Source organism: Columba livia, chromosome 6 (assembly GCF_036013475.1).
Source record: "Columba livia isolate bColLiv1 breed racing homer chromosome 6, bColLiv1.pat.W.v2, whole genome shotgun sequence".
Classification (NCBI taxonomy): Eukaryota; Metazoa; Chordata; class Aves; order Columbiformes; family Columbidae; genus Columba; species Columba livia.
This window is the reverse complement of record NC_088607.1, coordinates 15902569-15917942: the sequence shown is the minus strand read 5'-3', so window position 1 is coordinate 15917942 and position 15374 is coordinate 15902569. Positions and strand designations below refer to the sequence as shown.

At 39.3% G+C, this 15374-nt stretch overlaps 1 protein-coding gene across 6 annotated transcripts in view; it reads right to left on the bottom strand.

Annotated features, from left to right (window-relative positions):
• The window catches only part of LOC102095212 (gamma-aminobutyric acid receptor subunit pi), a 92540-nt gene that overhangs the window by 40656 nt on the left and 36510 nt on the right, over positions 1-15374 (bottom strand). For 3 of the 6 annotated variants that reach the window (XM_021293812.2, XM_021293814.2, XM_021293813.2), the window contains exon 3: positions 5834-5927. In XM_021293812.2, coding sequence (XP_021149487.1) covers positions 5834-5889 — 56 coding nt within the window. In that variant the 5' untranslated portion in view covers positions 5890-5927. Of the gene's footprint in view, positions 1-429; positions 552-5833; positions 5928-13640; positions 13714-14572; positions 14960-15374 lie in introns of those variants that run through there. The other 3 variants (XM_065067248.1, XM_065067247.1, XM_021293811.2) reach the window with 3 other exon arrangements.

Here is a 15374-nt window from a genome sequence, read left to right as displayed (position 1 = left end):
ACACTTCACCAGAGAAAGTAATTCAGTCTTCTTTAACACCTTCTCTGTAAATAGGGCACTATCCTTATAATCTAGGAATGTGAGAGGGGCATTGATTATTTATTTCAGCATTAAAATTAAGCTTCTTTTTATATAATGAAATACATTAAATTTAACTACTAGAGAGAGACAGAAACCAACCTCAGAGATTAGTGACAAAAAAAAAAAAATAACAACAACAGAAAAGCCACAAACCAAGAACAACAACAACAATAAAAAAAACACCACTTCTAAAATCCTGCTTTTTCAACACAATTTTTAAACAGGTTACAGAAATAATCCTGTTGGGCAAAATCAGTGAAGCATAAAGAGGATGCAAACCACCCCATTGTTCAGAAACAGCTACAAATATAACCCACAGAAGTCAAATATAAATGAGCAATTACAAACCCCATTTTTGCCCTGGGGCCCCTGCAATAGCCTCCTTGGAAGGATGAGCAAAGGGACCAAGAAAGACGCATACTTGAATTACAACTCTTTATTTAGACCATATCAGGATTAATTTTTATATGTTCCCCACCACCCCCCCTACACCTTTTATGGGTCTTGCTGTTGAGCAGCTGTGGGAGGGACACCTGGGGTTGCTGAGGGGTGTTACACTGTAAGTAGCAGTCCCATAGCAAAAAATCTTATAGCTTTGCCCTTAATTTCTGCCTAACCCCTAAAGTGAGTACCCTGAGAGCAGGTTGTGCTCACCTGTCACAAATTCATGCTGCACTCTTCATAAATTAAAACACAAGTGGTACTGGCTGCTCATTGCCAATGATGTGAGAAAAGCTGGGGTAGGACTTTTATTTAATTATGAAGGTGATAAGCAAATAATTGATTGAATTAAGGAAGCCCAGCTGGCTGCAGGCAGAGGTGTTGTATCTGCTCAGGGAGAGCAGTCACCTATATATTCACCAGGAGAGGGTCTCTCTGTTTCTTACTCCACACACCAAAAGTTGCTGGTCACTAAGAGTAATGAGCTCTATCCTTTGGTTCTGTTCCAGCAGATACAGCAGTTGTAGCTGTTGTTGCTCAGCCCTGAGAACGGAGTAAGTACAAATTGATGACTAAGGGAAAACTAGCGTTTCATGGTGTTTCCTAGTCCTACCAAATTCTGAGTTTCTTCTTTCCCATTTTCCTTAGAGCTGCTACTAAAAACTGTGCTTGCTCTTCCTAATGATGTTTCTGGGCTTCCTGTAGCTTTCTAAAGCTGGGGTTTTTATTTTAATTTCACTATGTTTCTGAGAGACCTTGAGCTGTTCTGTCAGGAAGCTGTGGTTTTCATCCACTAGGAATAGTCCACTATCTTAGGCTGGCAAAGCTTAAACGCTAAGATGATCTCACTGAGTGTACATAGCCAAATCACACTGTGGTTTTAGAGGTGGTGTCTGCTGTCTTGAAGTGCTGCTATTGCTGCTTAATTTTTCTGTTCACCAGACCCTATTCCCATGTAAGTAGCTGTTTTTATCAGCAGTCTTGTAACTCCTGTAGCTTAGATATTTGAACAATCTGACTTATTTCCCTCATTTTTACCTTTTTTTGTTTATTTATTGCTAGAGAACTATGTTTTCGCTTGAAGTGTGGTCTTGAGTAATGACAGCATTGAAATAAGGACAATTTCTCCTGTAAATTTTATCCTTAAAAAAAACACAACCAAGCACACTTATACTTAGTTGAGATGTGAATATAAATCAAAAGGCTATTTTCATGTTGCAAAAAAGTGTGGGAATTAGAAATGTACTCAAATTTAAATCACTTGCTAAATACTGTATCTGTAATAGATATTTCTGCTTTTGTAGTTTACATATAATTTCAGCTAAGTGTTCAATAAGCTGCATGAATTTCATTTCACAGCTTTACTACATTGTTCTTAAATAACTTTCACATACTGTGAAACAATAAAGAAAAGCCAGTCCTTTTTATACTGCAAAGATATGATATTGTTCTGATCAGTATGCAATTGTGGAGTAGCCTTGTGTATTACCAGTAACAGCTATTTTCTGAAATATATTTTAAATATTTGGTATTATTATGTAGAAGTCCTTCCCTTAAATCACCTGTGATACCCTTTGAGGTAATTCTTGATTTCTCTTATTAATATACAATGCGTAGCCTCATGCCTCTGATTTTTATGATTAAGTAAGAACTTGTTGGCATGGGAAAGCTGTTGTGTGGTAATTGAGGATGTGAATTAATGAGGCACCGTCCTTTATGTGCTATTTTTCCATACAATCTTTGAGAAGTCCTATAATACTAAGTCAATATATGAGAGGCACCTGATGCCTCCTAAAGGCACATGTGTGGTGTTACCATGCAGGTAGCTTCGGGGATACTCAGAAGCAGATTGTCAGTGTTGAAAGTCAAGGAACCTACAGATGTTGCATGCCTTAAGTGGTTTTGTTTATCTGCATTTTAAGGGAGGATGCCCTGTTTCCTTTAAAGTGCTCTTCAATTCATGTGCCCCATTCATCATTAAGAAAGTGTGAGCTCACAGCTGCGAATATTCCTGTATTATGTCATAGAGCCTTATGCAGGAATCACAGAGGATAAAAGTAAAAAATTAGACTTGCTCCTCTTATGAATGTACATCTTCTCATCTGTGTATTTAGGCTTTTCTTTTATCCAGTATTTGCACTGTTGTATTTAACTAGCTGCATAAAGCTTAGTTCCTCCATTTTCCTTATGTATTTGAAATACATGGGCATGCATCCAAGTATGGAATTGCCTTGAAACAACTGTTACAGACACTGAGGCTTTTACAGAAGAAAACTGGATATATATATTTTTTGATAGCAGGGAATATCTATCTGTTCTGTGCTGTCTATGTACAATACATGTTTTAAACCCTTCAGGTCTAATGACCCATACTTGTTTTCATAAAAGCTGAATTATGATTATTTAGTTTTCTTAGTTATTCTTACAACTCAAAAACTTTGTTTACAGGTTAGGTTAAACTTGGAAGTTACAAAAACTGCTTGTTGTTTAGGATACTTTCAAGTTAGTGTCTTAAAAGAATTGGGTAACTGGAGGGTGAAAAGGGAATGTCTGTCCTGAACAGTAGTATGTATCACTGCTTAAAACAAAAGTACAGTCTAGACACATGTATGGGAATATTTTTGCTGGCTATTTTTTGTCAGAAGTCATGTATCATGAAAACGAAGAATCATCTTAGAACTGAGGGAAGGGAAAGCGAAATGCCAAACGCAGTCTGAGCAAGCTTTTGAAACATCCCCCTCAGGAAAAACTGAGGGGAAAAAAGCTTTTTCCAGGCAATACACTGACAGGCAAAGGGTTTACAGAAGCAAACAAAGGTGTTACTTCTTGTTTCATATGTGATGTGCTCAAGGATGCAGACGTGTGTGGTCTTTGTAGATAAACTGCAGCAGAACCACTTACATCACTGATTAATTTTCTGCTTCAAAACTGCCAGTACTGTCACGGGGTTTTGGTTAATTGGTGAGGTGGAAACAGTAGCATTATGTTACCACTTACCAGATATAGGAACAAATACTGGAATAATTTAAGTGCTCTGAAATGCAAAGAAAAATCAACACCCACAGAATTTTCTGGATTTCGCCCTATAAACTAAGGCTAGTATTCTTTAATTCGAAAACACCCTTCCTGAAATAAATGGGAGTCTCTTCTGGGATCAAAGAACACATATTTACTTAAGCTGATTCCTGATAATGATTTGAAGTGTAAATTCCACTGACTACTCTGATAAATTCGCTTTGATTTTTTTCATTTTTATTTCTTAATGAAAATATTTCTGGGAAAGTGACCATCCAGAGAAACTCCTGGATATAGATTTTTGTATGTGTGTTTCATATGAACATAACGTAATTTAATGTCAAGTTCTGAAAGTGAAGTTAAGAAATGTCGTTCAGGAAGGGAGAAGTACAAAGGCAGAGACTGATAGCCTGATGTGATTTTGTTAACACGTGGGTTGTAGCAAATCATGTTCTCTGTATGTGGCTGTCTATAAACTTAAATAAATATATTTAAAATAATAAATAAAAGCAAATACTATTGTCTATAAAGTACTCTAATCAGTAAACTCTGACCTAGTCATTCTCCTGTATGTGTCATACATTAGCCAGAGTTTATACAAGTGAGATATCTAACGCAGGGGTGTCAAACTCATTTTCCCCAGGGGCCACATTAGCCTCGCAGTCACCTTCAAAGGGCTGAATATAACTACAGAAGTAATTACATTTATACAGTCCTAAAATTACGTTCAGTCCTTCACAGACAACCATGAGGCTGATGTGGCCCCTGTGGAAAATGAGTTTGACACCCCTGATCTAAGGGACCGCTTGGGCCCTTGCTGCAGTGCACTTCAGTCCTTGCTTGCTTTGAAATATTTCTCTGCTTCAGTGCCAGGCAGATTAGTTTTGTATTAAACCACACTTTCATCAAATCTTCTGGATTTGTGCACTGAAAAAAGACCTTTGTGTCTGTGAGCTAGGCAAGGGGCTGAACTTTTCAGCCTGTGTTTGGATTTGGGTACAACATGACCACATCAGCTCTATGCTGTTGGTGTGTCTGGATACTCTTGGCCATGTGAAACTGTAAGAGAGTATTCATAAAGTCCACCTGATAGTAATGAAGGCAATTATATACTGCAGGCTGAACTTCTCAGGGAATTTTGCCTCTGTTACTCAGATACTTCTGAAATTTTGTTGGTCTCTTTGCAGTGCCTTATTACTGCAAAGCTGTGAATCATCCAGTGATTACAGAGTGTGGCAAGTCACAGCTGATGAGGAAGGAAGGTGGAATTGGAGCAACTGTGTGTTCTGAGCAAAGATCTCTTTATAGCACTGGAGAAGGTGGTGGAGATGAGTGTTTTAAACTCCCTTTCAGGGGACTGTTCCACCTGCTCTCACAACCAAGTGGAGGCTTTATCTGAACATGTGTTTGTACATCTACTTGAGATAAAGCTCAAGCAGAATCTTATCTTGAGGGATTTGTTGGGAGGACAAATAGGTTAGGCAAGTCTACAAAGAGTATTGGCTAACAGATTCTAAATATTTCTGTTAAAGGTGGAAGTGCAAATGTTTAACCTGTCTGTGCTTGCATTTTCTCATTAGAATTAACTATAAAGAATATTTTTTCCCACATTTTATAGAAGGAATGTATTTTAAGTGCTCCGTTTCTATCTTAAGCTTTTTGTCATAGCAACTGCACTATTGGTAGAATTACTTGTACAGGGACGGATCAGCTTCACCTTCCATCTTAACACTACTCAGCTTTCCTAAAGACTCTGTTATTTCATCAATGGAGAATAAGATGACAATGTTTTAATCAGGTAATAATTTTTAACACACTTTCCTGTAGTAATGAATGCACAATGTTACTTTATTACCTTAAGCTTACAGTACATCTAGGTGGACTGTGTGCTTCTGTCCTTGAGCAAGGTGCTGTGCTCCTGGCAAGGACCATGTGCCCTTCTAAATTTGCTAAGCCTCTGGTATGATATTCACACTCTCTACACAGTAATCTTTCATTTGAAGGACCATTTACTTGAGTTCAATTTCTTTCTTTATTTCCCCCATCAGTCTTCTTGGTGAAAAAAAATCTGTAACTCAATTCAGATGGCTGAGATGATCCATAAAGGAGTTCGGTCCTATATTTCTGTTATTAATATCCAATTGTTTAATCTTTGTAAGAGCCAAGATTCAGCTGTCAAGTGGGTCTGGCTTTCTTTACCTGGTCAGATACATTTCTAATTATAAGTAATTTGGTTATAAACCAACTGATATTATTACACATTGAAAAAATAATATTTTTGGCAAGTATTTCTTACCTACAGAGCATTGAGAGAAAAAGGGCTCTGAGACTGCAGCATTTAAGACTGTACATTTTCAGCTGTTCGAAAGTTTCAAAAGTTCTTGTAGCTCCTAAAAAAAGAAAAAGTGCAGAGATGTTTTAGAACACACTTGTATTTCGAATATGCAAATTTCACATGTTTTCAATACTAAAGATACTGTATCTTGAATAGCTGCTTCTATAAAGGTATTAGTAAATATCTACAATTAAAAACCTCAACACTTCAAAAAAGACATGGTATCAGCAACAATTTAATAGAAGCTGAATTTCAGAATACTACAGCTCTTTCATTTTTTGCATGTGTTCTTTATTAGGAAAAGTAATCATTTTGAAAAATAACGCAATCACATGCAGCAGAATCATAAACACCACGTTTTGTCTCTGCTATTCATGCTTGTAAATGAGTGCATATCAGCATATCAGTGCACTCCTCTGAATGGAAAATTCACAACACCATACTAGAACACAGAGCTGTTCAAGGACAACATTTCTGTTACGTGGTTAGTAACAATAGCTATAATACATATCTTTGCTAAGCTTTTTGTTAATGAGGAAAAATGAAATTATATGTTTTAACTCTATTTAAAAAGATCATTTGACTGTATATAAATAATCACACATAACCATTCACTCTCGTCAAAATGTCTGGCTGAGGCATGATGCTTTTTTCTGAATGGGATTTCTTTGCTTTTTGCATCCGTAATGGTTATTTTAAGTAAACTGTCAGCTCTGTAATCTATTTCTAGATGAAAAGAGTATCAGTCAATACTTTAATGCAGTCATGCAATAGATCTGAAATTCATGGGCTGTGCAAACTTCTGCTGTATTTTGTCAAAGCACTGAAATGTTATTTGAAAGCCTTCCTTCAAATCTTAAAAAAAATATATACATGACAGGAACATTGCTTACTCAGAATCTGCAAGACAACTGTTAAATGACAATAAATAGAAATGAAATATCTTCTGTAAGTTTTAGGAAGGGGCATTCAAACAATACTATTTTCAATATCCAAAATTATTTTTGCAGCAGCCTCCTGCACTTTCACAATAAACTACTAACAAGAAAGAATCTGAAGCTTCACAACTCGAAGCTTTGTTTCTCCATCTTTTAGTCACCAAGGCAAAATGCTAGTGGACTTTTTTTTTGTTTTTACCCTAAAGTACTTTTCCTTCAATCTGTAGTTCTAGTAAGAGCAACACTAGTGGTATTTACTTAAATTAATGCACTGTGAATGGTATATGACTTGTATGTAACAGTGGTGAAGCGACAAAAGTTAATGTCTCCAAAGGAAAGTGAAAGCCATTTCAATGGCTTTTTAAATAAGGAAAAATTCTCAGCATCTTGGATACTTTAAGCATATACCAGCCTGGTAAATATTAATGTCAAAATAAATCATCATATCACACACTCCTACTGACTTCCACAGAAAATCACGCATGAGACATTAAGAGAGCCTGTTATAGGAAGATACAGCACAAATGAGCAGATGGTGTTGTCAGAACATTGCTCTCTAAATGCTGATTCTGTAACACTCCTGGTGCATATTGTGGGATCTCTTCTGCGTATCTCATTTTGGGTTTGGATGGATACTTTCTACGTTCATTATCTTTATCTCACAGGAAAATATGCTAAAAATAAGTATTATCTTTCTGGTTTCCCAGAAAAGCTCTTACAGACTTTAAGTACTTCATAAAGCTTCTTTTTTATTTAGCTTTTCAATTGCTGCTATGAGCTCCTAATGTGTCTGAAGATCTTTTATAAATAGATTAAGGAAACCTATGGATATTTCTGTACTTGCTTGGTTTTAGTTTTTACAGTACTGAAGATCAAAATGAATGTGTTGACTACTAATCTCTTTCTAAGGCAACTGGTTTAACTTCAGATCTTAACCAACATCCAATTTAGCAGTTTTATGGGGGGATGGGGTAGAAAATGAGTCTTTAACACATGGAAGGTCAAATCCATTCTATGGTATGTGAATTAATTTTGTATTTTCAGGAAGAGAGCATGGAAATAGAAGCAAGAGAATTGGATAGCTATTGAAGTCTTAAGCAGTTTCACAGCTAATACTTAAGCTGGATATATAAATCACTGCTGCATGCGCATACACGCTTGCATGCACACACATTTTTCTCTGCTGTCTGTTTTTTTTGTGGGGCTTACTGAGCTGGTTTGTTCCATTGAAAAGCTTGCCTCTTGGCATGTTTGCACATCTGGACCTTTCCTCTGTCATGTATTTCTTTATCAAATCCTATACACTCACAGCAGGATTCCTTCCTGCATATGTAGACCTTACTAACTACTGGTATTTAAGACTGGTTCAGCAGGACCCAAAATATTTTCCTCTTTCCCAGAGCCTAGAAAAATATACACAATCTATTTTCTGCATGGAATATTGAGCCATTCGATTTACCAGACAGGCTACATGCTGTCCAAATTATTGTGCATATATTGGCACATCTTCATATTCTAAACATACCATTAAGTAATTGAGGTGAAGGTAACAAATATCTGCCCCAGTTTCCCACATGATGATCATAGAATCATTTCAGTTGGAAGAGACCTTCAGGATCATAAAGTCCAGCCACAACCTAACCTAATTCTAGCACTAAACCATGTCCCTAAGAACCTCATCTAAATGCCTTTTAAACACCTCCAGGAATGGGACATGGAAGTATTAGAGAGAGTGCAGAGGAGGGTGGTGAAGCTGGTGAGGGGTCTGGAGCACAAGTGTGATGAGGAGCAGCTGAGGGACCTGGGGCTGTTTAGCCTGGAGGAAAGGAGGCTGAGGGGAGACCTTATCGCTGTCTCCAACTACCTGAAAGGAGGTTGTAGCATGGAGGGTGTTGGTCTCCCAAGTAGCGGGTGACAGGACAAGAAAAAATGGCCTCAAGTTGTGCCGGGGAGGTTTAGACTGGAAATTAGGAAAAAATTCTCCACGGAAAGGGTTGTCAGGCATTGAAACAGGCTGCCCAGGGAAGTGGTACAACAACACTTCCTACTTTGAATCAGATAAGATTAGGGCTGTAAAATAGTGTCTGATGTTTTGGCATTTCTCCTCGGAATTCAGTATTTATTATCATCAGTGTGAGAGGAAAAGTGAATTATGTGAGTTTCACCAACCTCCGAGACTGAAATGAGATGAAGGCAGAGTTGGCAGAGGTAGTAGCAGTATCTTAAAACTTCACTGGAAGTGAATTCTGTGAGAATGAATCAAAGGATGAAATGTCTCTCATACTGGATTATCTTATCCACAAGTGAATGCATGGAAAAGACTAAAAATTATCAGATATAAACACTTGGCCGTACACTAGTGGCCATATGCCTGAATTCCAACGGCTGCTGTTGCAGGCATCTAAAACAGCATGTAGAATTACTTAAAAATGTCAATAGTGGCTTTATGGATAGTATAAGCTGAATTAGCATTGCAGTTTTCTTTTGATTTCTGAATCCAAACTGTTGAATGACAGCACCTTTAATTGTTTGAATGAAAAGCAGCTAGAAATTCAAGAGGGATTCAGCCAGAGTGCTTAGGAAGTGTAACTACCTCCCCTGCTCTGTATTGTCCTAGCTGAGCTGTCCACAACAACGGCAGCACAGCCAATGAGTCTGTATATATTCTTAACTCCATCCTCTGGTTGTTAGATCAATATGAACCACAGAATCACAGAATGTCAGGGATTGGAAGGGACCTCAAAAGATCATCTAATCCAATCCCCCTGCCAGAGCAGGAACACCCAGATGAGGTTACACAGGAAGGCGTCCAACTGGGTTTTGAATGTCTCCAGAGAAGGAGACTCCACAGTCCCCTGGGCAGCCTGTTCCAGTGTCTGTCACCCTCACTGAGAAGTTTCTTCTCAGATTTAAGTGGAACCTCTTGTGTTCCATTTTGAACCCATTACCCCTTGTCCTACCATTGGTTGTCACCGAGAAGAGCCTGGCTCCATCCTCGTGACACTCACCCTTTATATATTTGTAAACATTAATGAGGTCACCCCCCAGTCTCCTCTTCTCCAAGCTAAAGAGACCCAGCTCCCTCAGCCTTTCCTCGTAAGGGAGATGCTCCACTCCCTTCAGCATCTTTGTGGCTCTGCACTGGACTCTCTCCAGCAGTTCCCTGTCCTTCTGGAACTGAGGGGCCCAGAACTGGACACAATATTCCAGCTGTGGTCTCACCAGGGCAGAGGGGAAGGAGAACCTCTCTCGACCTACTAACCAACCCCCTTCTAATACACCCCAGGTACCACTGGCCTTCCTGGCCACAAGAGCACAGTGCTGGCTCATGGTCATCCTGCTGTCCACCTGGACCCCCAGGTCCCTTTCCCCTATGCTGCTCTCTAATAGGTCATTCCCCAACTTATACTGGAACCTGGGGTTGTTCCTGCCCAGATGCAAGACTCTGCACTTTCCCTTGTTATACTTCATTAAATTTTTCCCTGACCAACTCTCCAGCCTGTCCAGGTCTTGCTGGATGGCAGCACAGCCTTCTGGTGTGTCAGCCACTCCTCCCAGCTTGGAAAGCTGAAAATACTGAAGACTCAGTGGGATAAAGGCAGTGGATATGTGGAAGATATTCAGAAGTAGAGGAGCAGAGAGATAAGGAAAAACTCTTCCAGGATTTGGTCCCAGAATGCCACTGTCGCTTCTAGGTTCTTTATTCACTCTTCATTCCTGTCCCTACTTCTAACAAACTGACACTTGATGCTATATTGCCATCTCTACTGGCATCCCCAGTTCTTCTGGGCAGTCTTCCTGACTCTTCTTATTTCCAAGTTGCACAGGAAATAATCGTATCCCCTTTCAGGTGTGCACAAGCAACAAGTGAAAATAAAGGGACAGTAACTTTTGCTCATCACTTGGAAAAGCCAACTGCACACAACTGACTGACCGTAGCTACTGACAGATAGCATTTTGTGGAATGAAGGGACTTGCTATCTGCCTGTGTATTAATATGGATGCCTGTCTATAATAGCCCTAGTATTATGACACTATAAAATACATAGATCATGAAAGAGAAGAACATGTAAAATTTTTGCAAATTAAGATTTTTTTTTCTCATGTTAAGATTAATACTGCAAAGAGCATGGCTTGAGTGAAAAGTAGCAAGAGATTTTTTGAATGGAGCAAGTTAGAAAGAAGGAATAAAACCCAGCAGCAGCAATACTGTGTCTATCTGGGGAACTGACTAATCAGAATGGACTAGTGCAAGTGTCTGCATCCTATTACAAGGGGCACCCTCTTATTTGGCTGACAAGCTGGCTCTTGGCATACCAGCTAGCTTGTTTCTAAACCCTAGGCACATCTGATCTTGCATAGCATGGACATAAACCATGCAAAGTCTCTTTGGGCAAGCAAGCAATATTAGATTTGCTTGGTCCATGGAAAGCAGCTGTCTTGTCATGTTTTCTTTGCAGAGACAGGCGGTACAGGGGCCATCTCTGGTGACAGTGCTATGTTAGCAATTGGATAGATGTTAAGTTTCTACTGTGGATATACCTAGCAATAGTTCAAAGTGAAATACTGGATGTAATTTTTGCTCTGTTCTGATCAATACAGCTGTTGCATATGCCAAATAATACATTTTAAATGTGCATTTTAAATATATTAGTGTTTGGCTAGGAAATGGGTTAACTGGCAGAGATGTTAATATTATATAGTTTTCCAGGAAAATGAATTTCAGATTTATAACTGGGTGTTTAGGATGATAACACAATTCTAGGAGTCACCTTCACTGAACAAGTGCCAGATGTCTTACTTCCAACCATCACAACAGTGAACTGAAAGTTTTCAACAATATACAGAAATCGATGTAGTAATAAACATTCACGGAATCGCTTCTAATAAATGGGTTCATGTGACTCAAATATAGCACTCATTGTAAAGTCTGCTCATACCTATTGAAAAATCTATAGAATGTGTGCCAAACAGGCTATTTTCTAGTAAGAAAAAAAAGGCAACACATTAAAAAACTTATCTCCACCTTGTTCATAAATACTCTTTTGGATAGCTGAAGCTTTAAAGTCCATCAGATCAGTGGTATTTGAGTCATGGTTGATGATTGCTGCCATCAGTAATTAGCCAAATGAAACAGAAGTTTGTGGGGTTGTGAATGGTCATTTGTATGTGTATATAGACATTTTTACTTAAGTCTTTTGCTCCCTACATCCCAGTTCTGCCATCTGCAGCTGGACCTCTATGTACATCTGCAAATGTTTGAGTCATCTTGTACCAAACTACAGGTATCTCAAATCCAGGACCTTTACTGGCTTTTTAAGGTGTGTGTCAGCACTGCAAGGTCCTCACACACCTCATCCCACAGACAGTAAGGGATCACCTTCTACCACACCAGTCTGTTTGATGTGACAGTCACAAGTCACAGCCCACCCATGTGGCTACACCAAAGCAGCAGAGAAGTGCTCAATTTTCAAGCAGTTTAAAGAATGAATGTGTTTCAGTAAAGTCAAAAAGGTAGGCAACTTTCAGAGGCTGCAAATGATGAATGAAACCTCAAAGGGATATAAACAAAGGCTTTTGCTTTGCAGGAAGGTGTGAACAGCTTTCATGTGATGAACACTGATGGCTTGGGTGGTCTCCCATCTCAGAGTTGACAGCTGCCTGGGTGAGCACTTCAGGTGACCAGGTTTCTAAAAGGCACCTACATGTGTGTGTTGAAAGCAGATCCTGTAGTGCTGCAGCACTGATACCACACTTCACTAGTTAGACCAGGATAACTTGTTTCTACAGCCTCCAGCAAAATGGAGCCACAGTTTTGTTTGTGCACTATCAAAATAGATAGGATTAATATAAATAGTTGAAAACCCAGAAAGTTGAACAGAATATGCTGGTTTGGATTAAGAAAGTAACAACTTGATTTGAAAAGACAAGTGAAATAATCTCTTTCTGATGCCATCTTAAATTATTGTGCATTATGCAAGATAACAGAGCTAGGATCTTCTGGCTCTTAACCTGGAGGAGAGTGTCCCCATATAGACCCTAAAGTCTGTGAGCTTTGCTCAAGTATTCTCATGTTGTAGAAACTATCCAGGACCCAACTCATCTGCCCATGGCTTCCCTCCCTGCAGCCCCTGGCATGGGAGAATGAGGGACATCTTGCTATATGTCACTGAACATATGCTTGGGGCTGTGAGGGAAAAATTATAGCCCTGTGGTATCAGATCAGGCTTAATCATATCCATCTTCTCATTGAACATTTTGCAATATGTCTCAGAGATAGGACAGAGAATCAGCCCCTTGTTTTGCAATTAATTTTGTTTGCAATTGCAAAAGTTTGGGTTTTTTGGGAGGAAAAGGGGAAGAAGGGAGAAAACATACTGCAGTGATGCCTTGTTTTCCATGCAAATTATGAATTTGATCCATAGATTTTCCTGGTTTGTCTGTTCTTATGCATGCCTGTAAACCTCTGGAGAAAGTACACTTAGTCACCAAATAACTACTTGTCAGTTTGAGTCCAAGCTTTGTAATTCCCTGCTGAATTAGTAAGTGTCCTGTAAACAAGGGATTTACAAACTAACCATTTTGAGCAGTGCAACAGGATGAAAGACTAGGAAGGAGAAAATCAGTTTTTAAAGCATTTTAGGTATTTTACGATCTAGAAAGCTTTACCATTTGAAAAGAACTGGCACAAATTAATGTAATTAAAAATATTCAGTAGAAACACTATTAGCAAATTATAATTACAAGAAGTGCTTTTAATTGTACAGCCAGACAAAAATGTGAATGTTTACATAGTTCAGTACCCTGGACTCTGCTGCACATGTTTGTACCTGCAAAGCTGAAGTCAGGGGCATTATTCTGCCCAAGATGTGGAACTGAGCTCAAAGTCAACAGGAATTCAGTCTAGAAAGAAATCACAAGAGGGGACTTTGAAAGTTTATTGCATTTTTCAATAAAACACTTATTTCAGATTTTTTCCACTAATCAGATTTAACTAATCTTCCCATGTGATAAGTGTGACTGTTTCAGTATCATCCTCTTTTCTAAGTACATACTGCTTTAGATTTATTGTAATGCAGTCATTAGATTTACCTGGAGTTGCATTATGATGAAGAACCACCTTTGAGAAACCCATTTATGAAGTTTGAATAGACATTGAAATTATTCATATAGGCAGGTGATTTATGTTAGTGTGTGTATATATATATATATATAATTGGAAGAAAGCTTGCTAGAGAAATAAAATGCTTTCATTTAATTCAAATATTTCCCCTCATGACTGAACACCCAGCAACAGCTTTAATCAGTGTGATCTATTTTCATTCCAATACTGTACACCTTTTTAAGCACTGGCACATTGTTGATCTATGTATGCATTTGTGGTGAGATATGCAAGTTTGATAAGGAGTTGGGGGGAAGAAAATCAAAGCTAGCTCTTAAATTATCTTTCTGGCAGAAGTTCCTCCACATGCTCTTCACTTTAAAAATAAGTATTGTGCAGGCTTTTTTGGGCAAACTCACTTCTCAGATATTATTTCTTTCTTTAATGGCAATTTGAGTTATTCTGTGATATTTTAATATATCAGAGTGCATTTTAACAATGCCTCAGAGAGAGAGAACATTTAAAAAAAAAAAAAAAAAAAAAAACACACTTGAGCAGGGAGGGAGGAATGAGAAGGGAAGGCAGGAGCACCCCTGGGAAGGAGCAGTGCTGGGTTTAAGGGGACAGGCTCCGCGTTCTCCGAGGCCCGACGCGCCTTACCTGCAGCCGGGGCCGCGGAGGAGGGAGCGCGGCAGCCGCCTCCGTGCAGCCTCGCAGCCGGCCGGGCACTGCGGGGGCGCCGCGACGCGGGACCGTGGGTTCGAGCCCGCCCCCCGCCGTGCGTGGGCGGCAGTGGGAGAGGGCCCCCCCGCTATTGCTAGCTTAAGCCTTCGTAGGTGCCTCTAAGCAGCGTTGTCCCTTCCCTGTCCCTCCTCCTTTGCTTGCGCTCACACCCATTTTCAATTTCTAGTGGGTCTGGAGATGCTGGAGAGGGCAGTGATGGGGGACCTCTGCCACATAACGATTTTTGCTGTACCTCCTTAACAAAGCTTGCATAAAACTTTCTGTTTATTTCCTTGTTTTCCTTCTTTGAATTGTCACATCCCAGCTACCTTGGGTAGAGAAGTCCACCTTGCTCTCTATTTGATGTAGAAATTATCTCAGTATATTCAGGTAGCACTGTTCAAGTTTCTCTAGGAGTGAGTGGAAGAAAAATGTTAGCTCTGCAGATAGTACTTTAATGTCTGACCTTTCACTTTAGGAGCTGTCTGCAGCTTGCAGATAGACAAAAGTACCACTTTCTCTGCGGAAACACCATTCCGCACAACACGAGATGAAGGAAGTCTCTTGGGGAATGTGATTCCCAACCCAGGCTGTGTTAGGGGAAGCAATTTCTGACAAAATTGAAGATCTACTGTCAGAAATATTGCCTGTAGCTAGGATATGAGGAAAAGGGGAAAAAATGCTTCCTGACAGGGTCACTACAATCAGTACTAAAATACGGTATTGCTGGTCCAAGCCA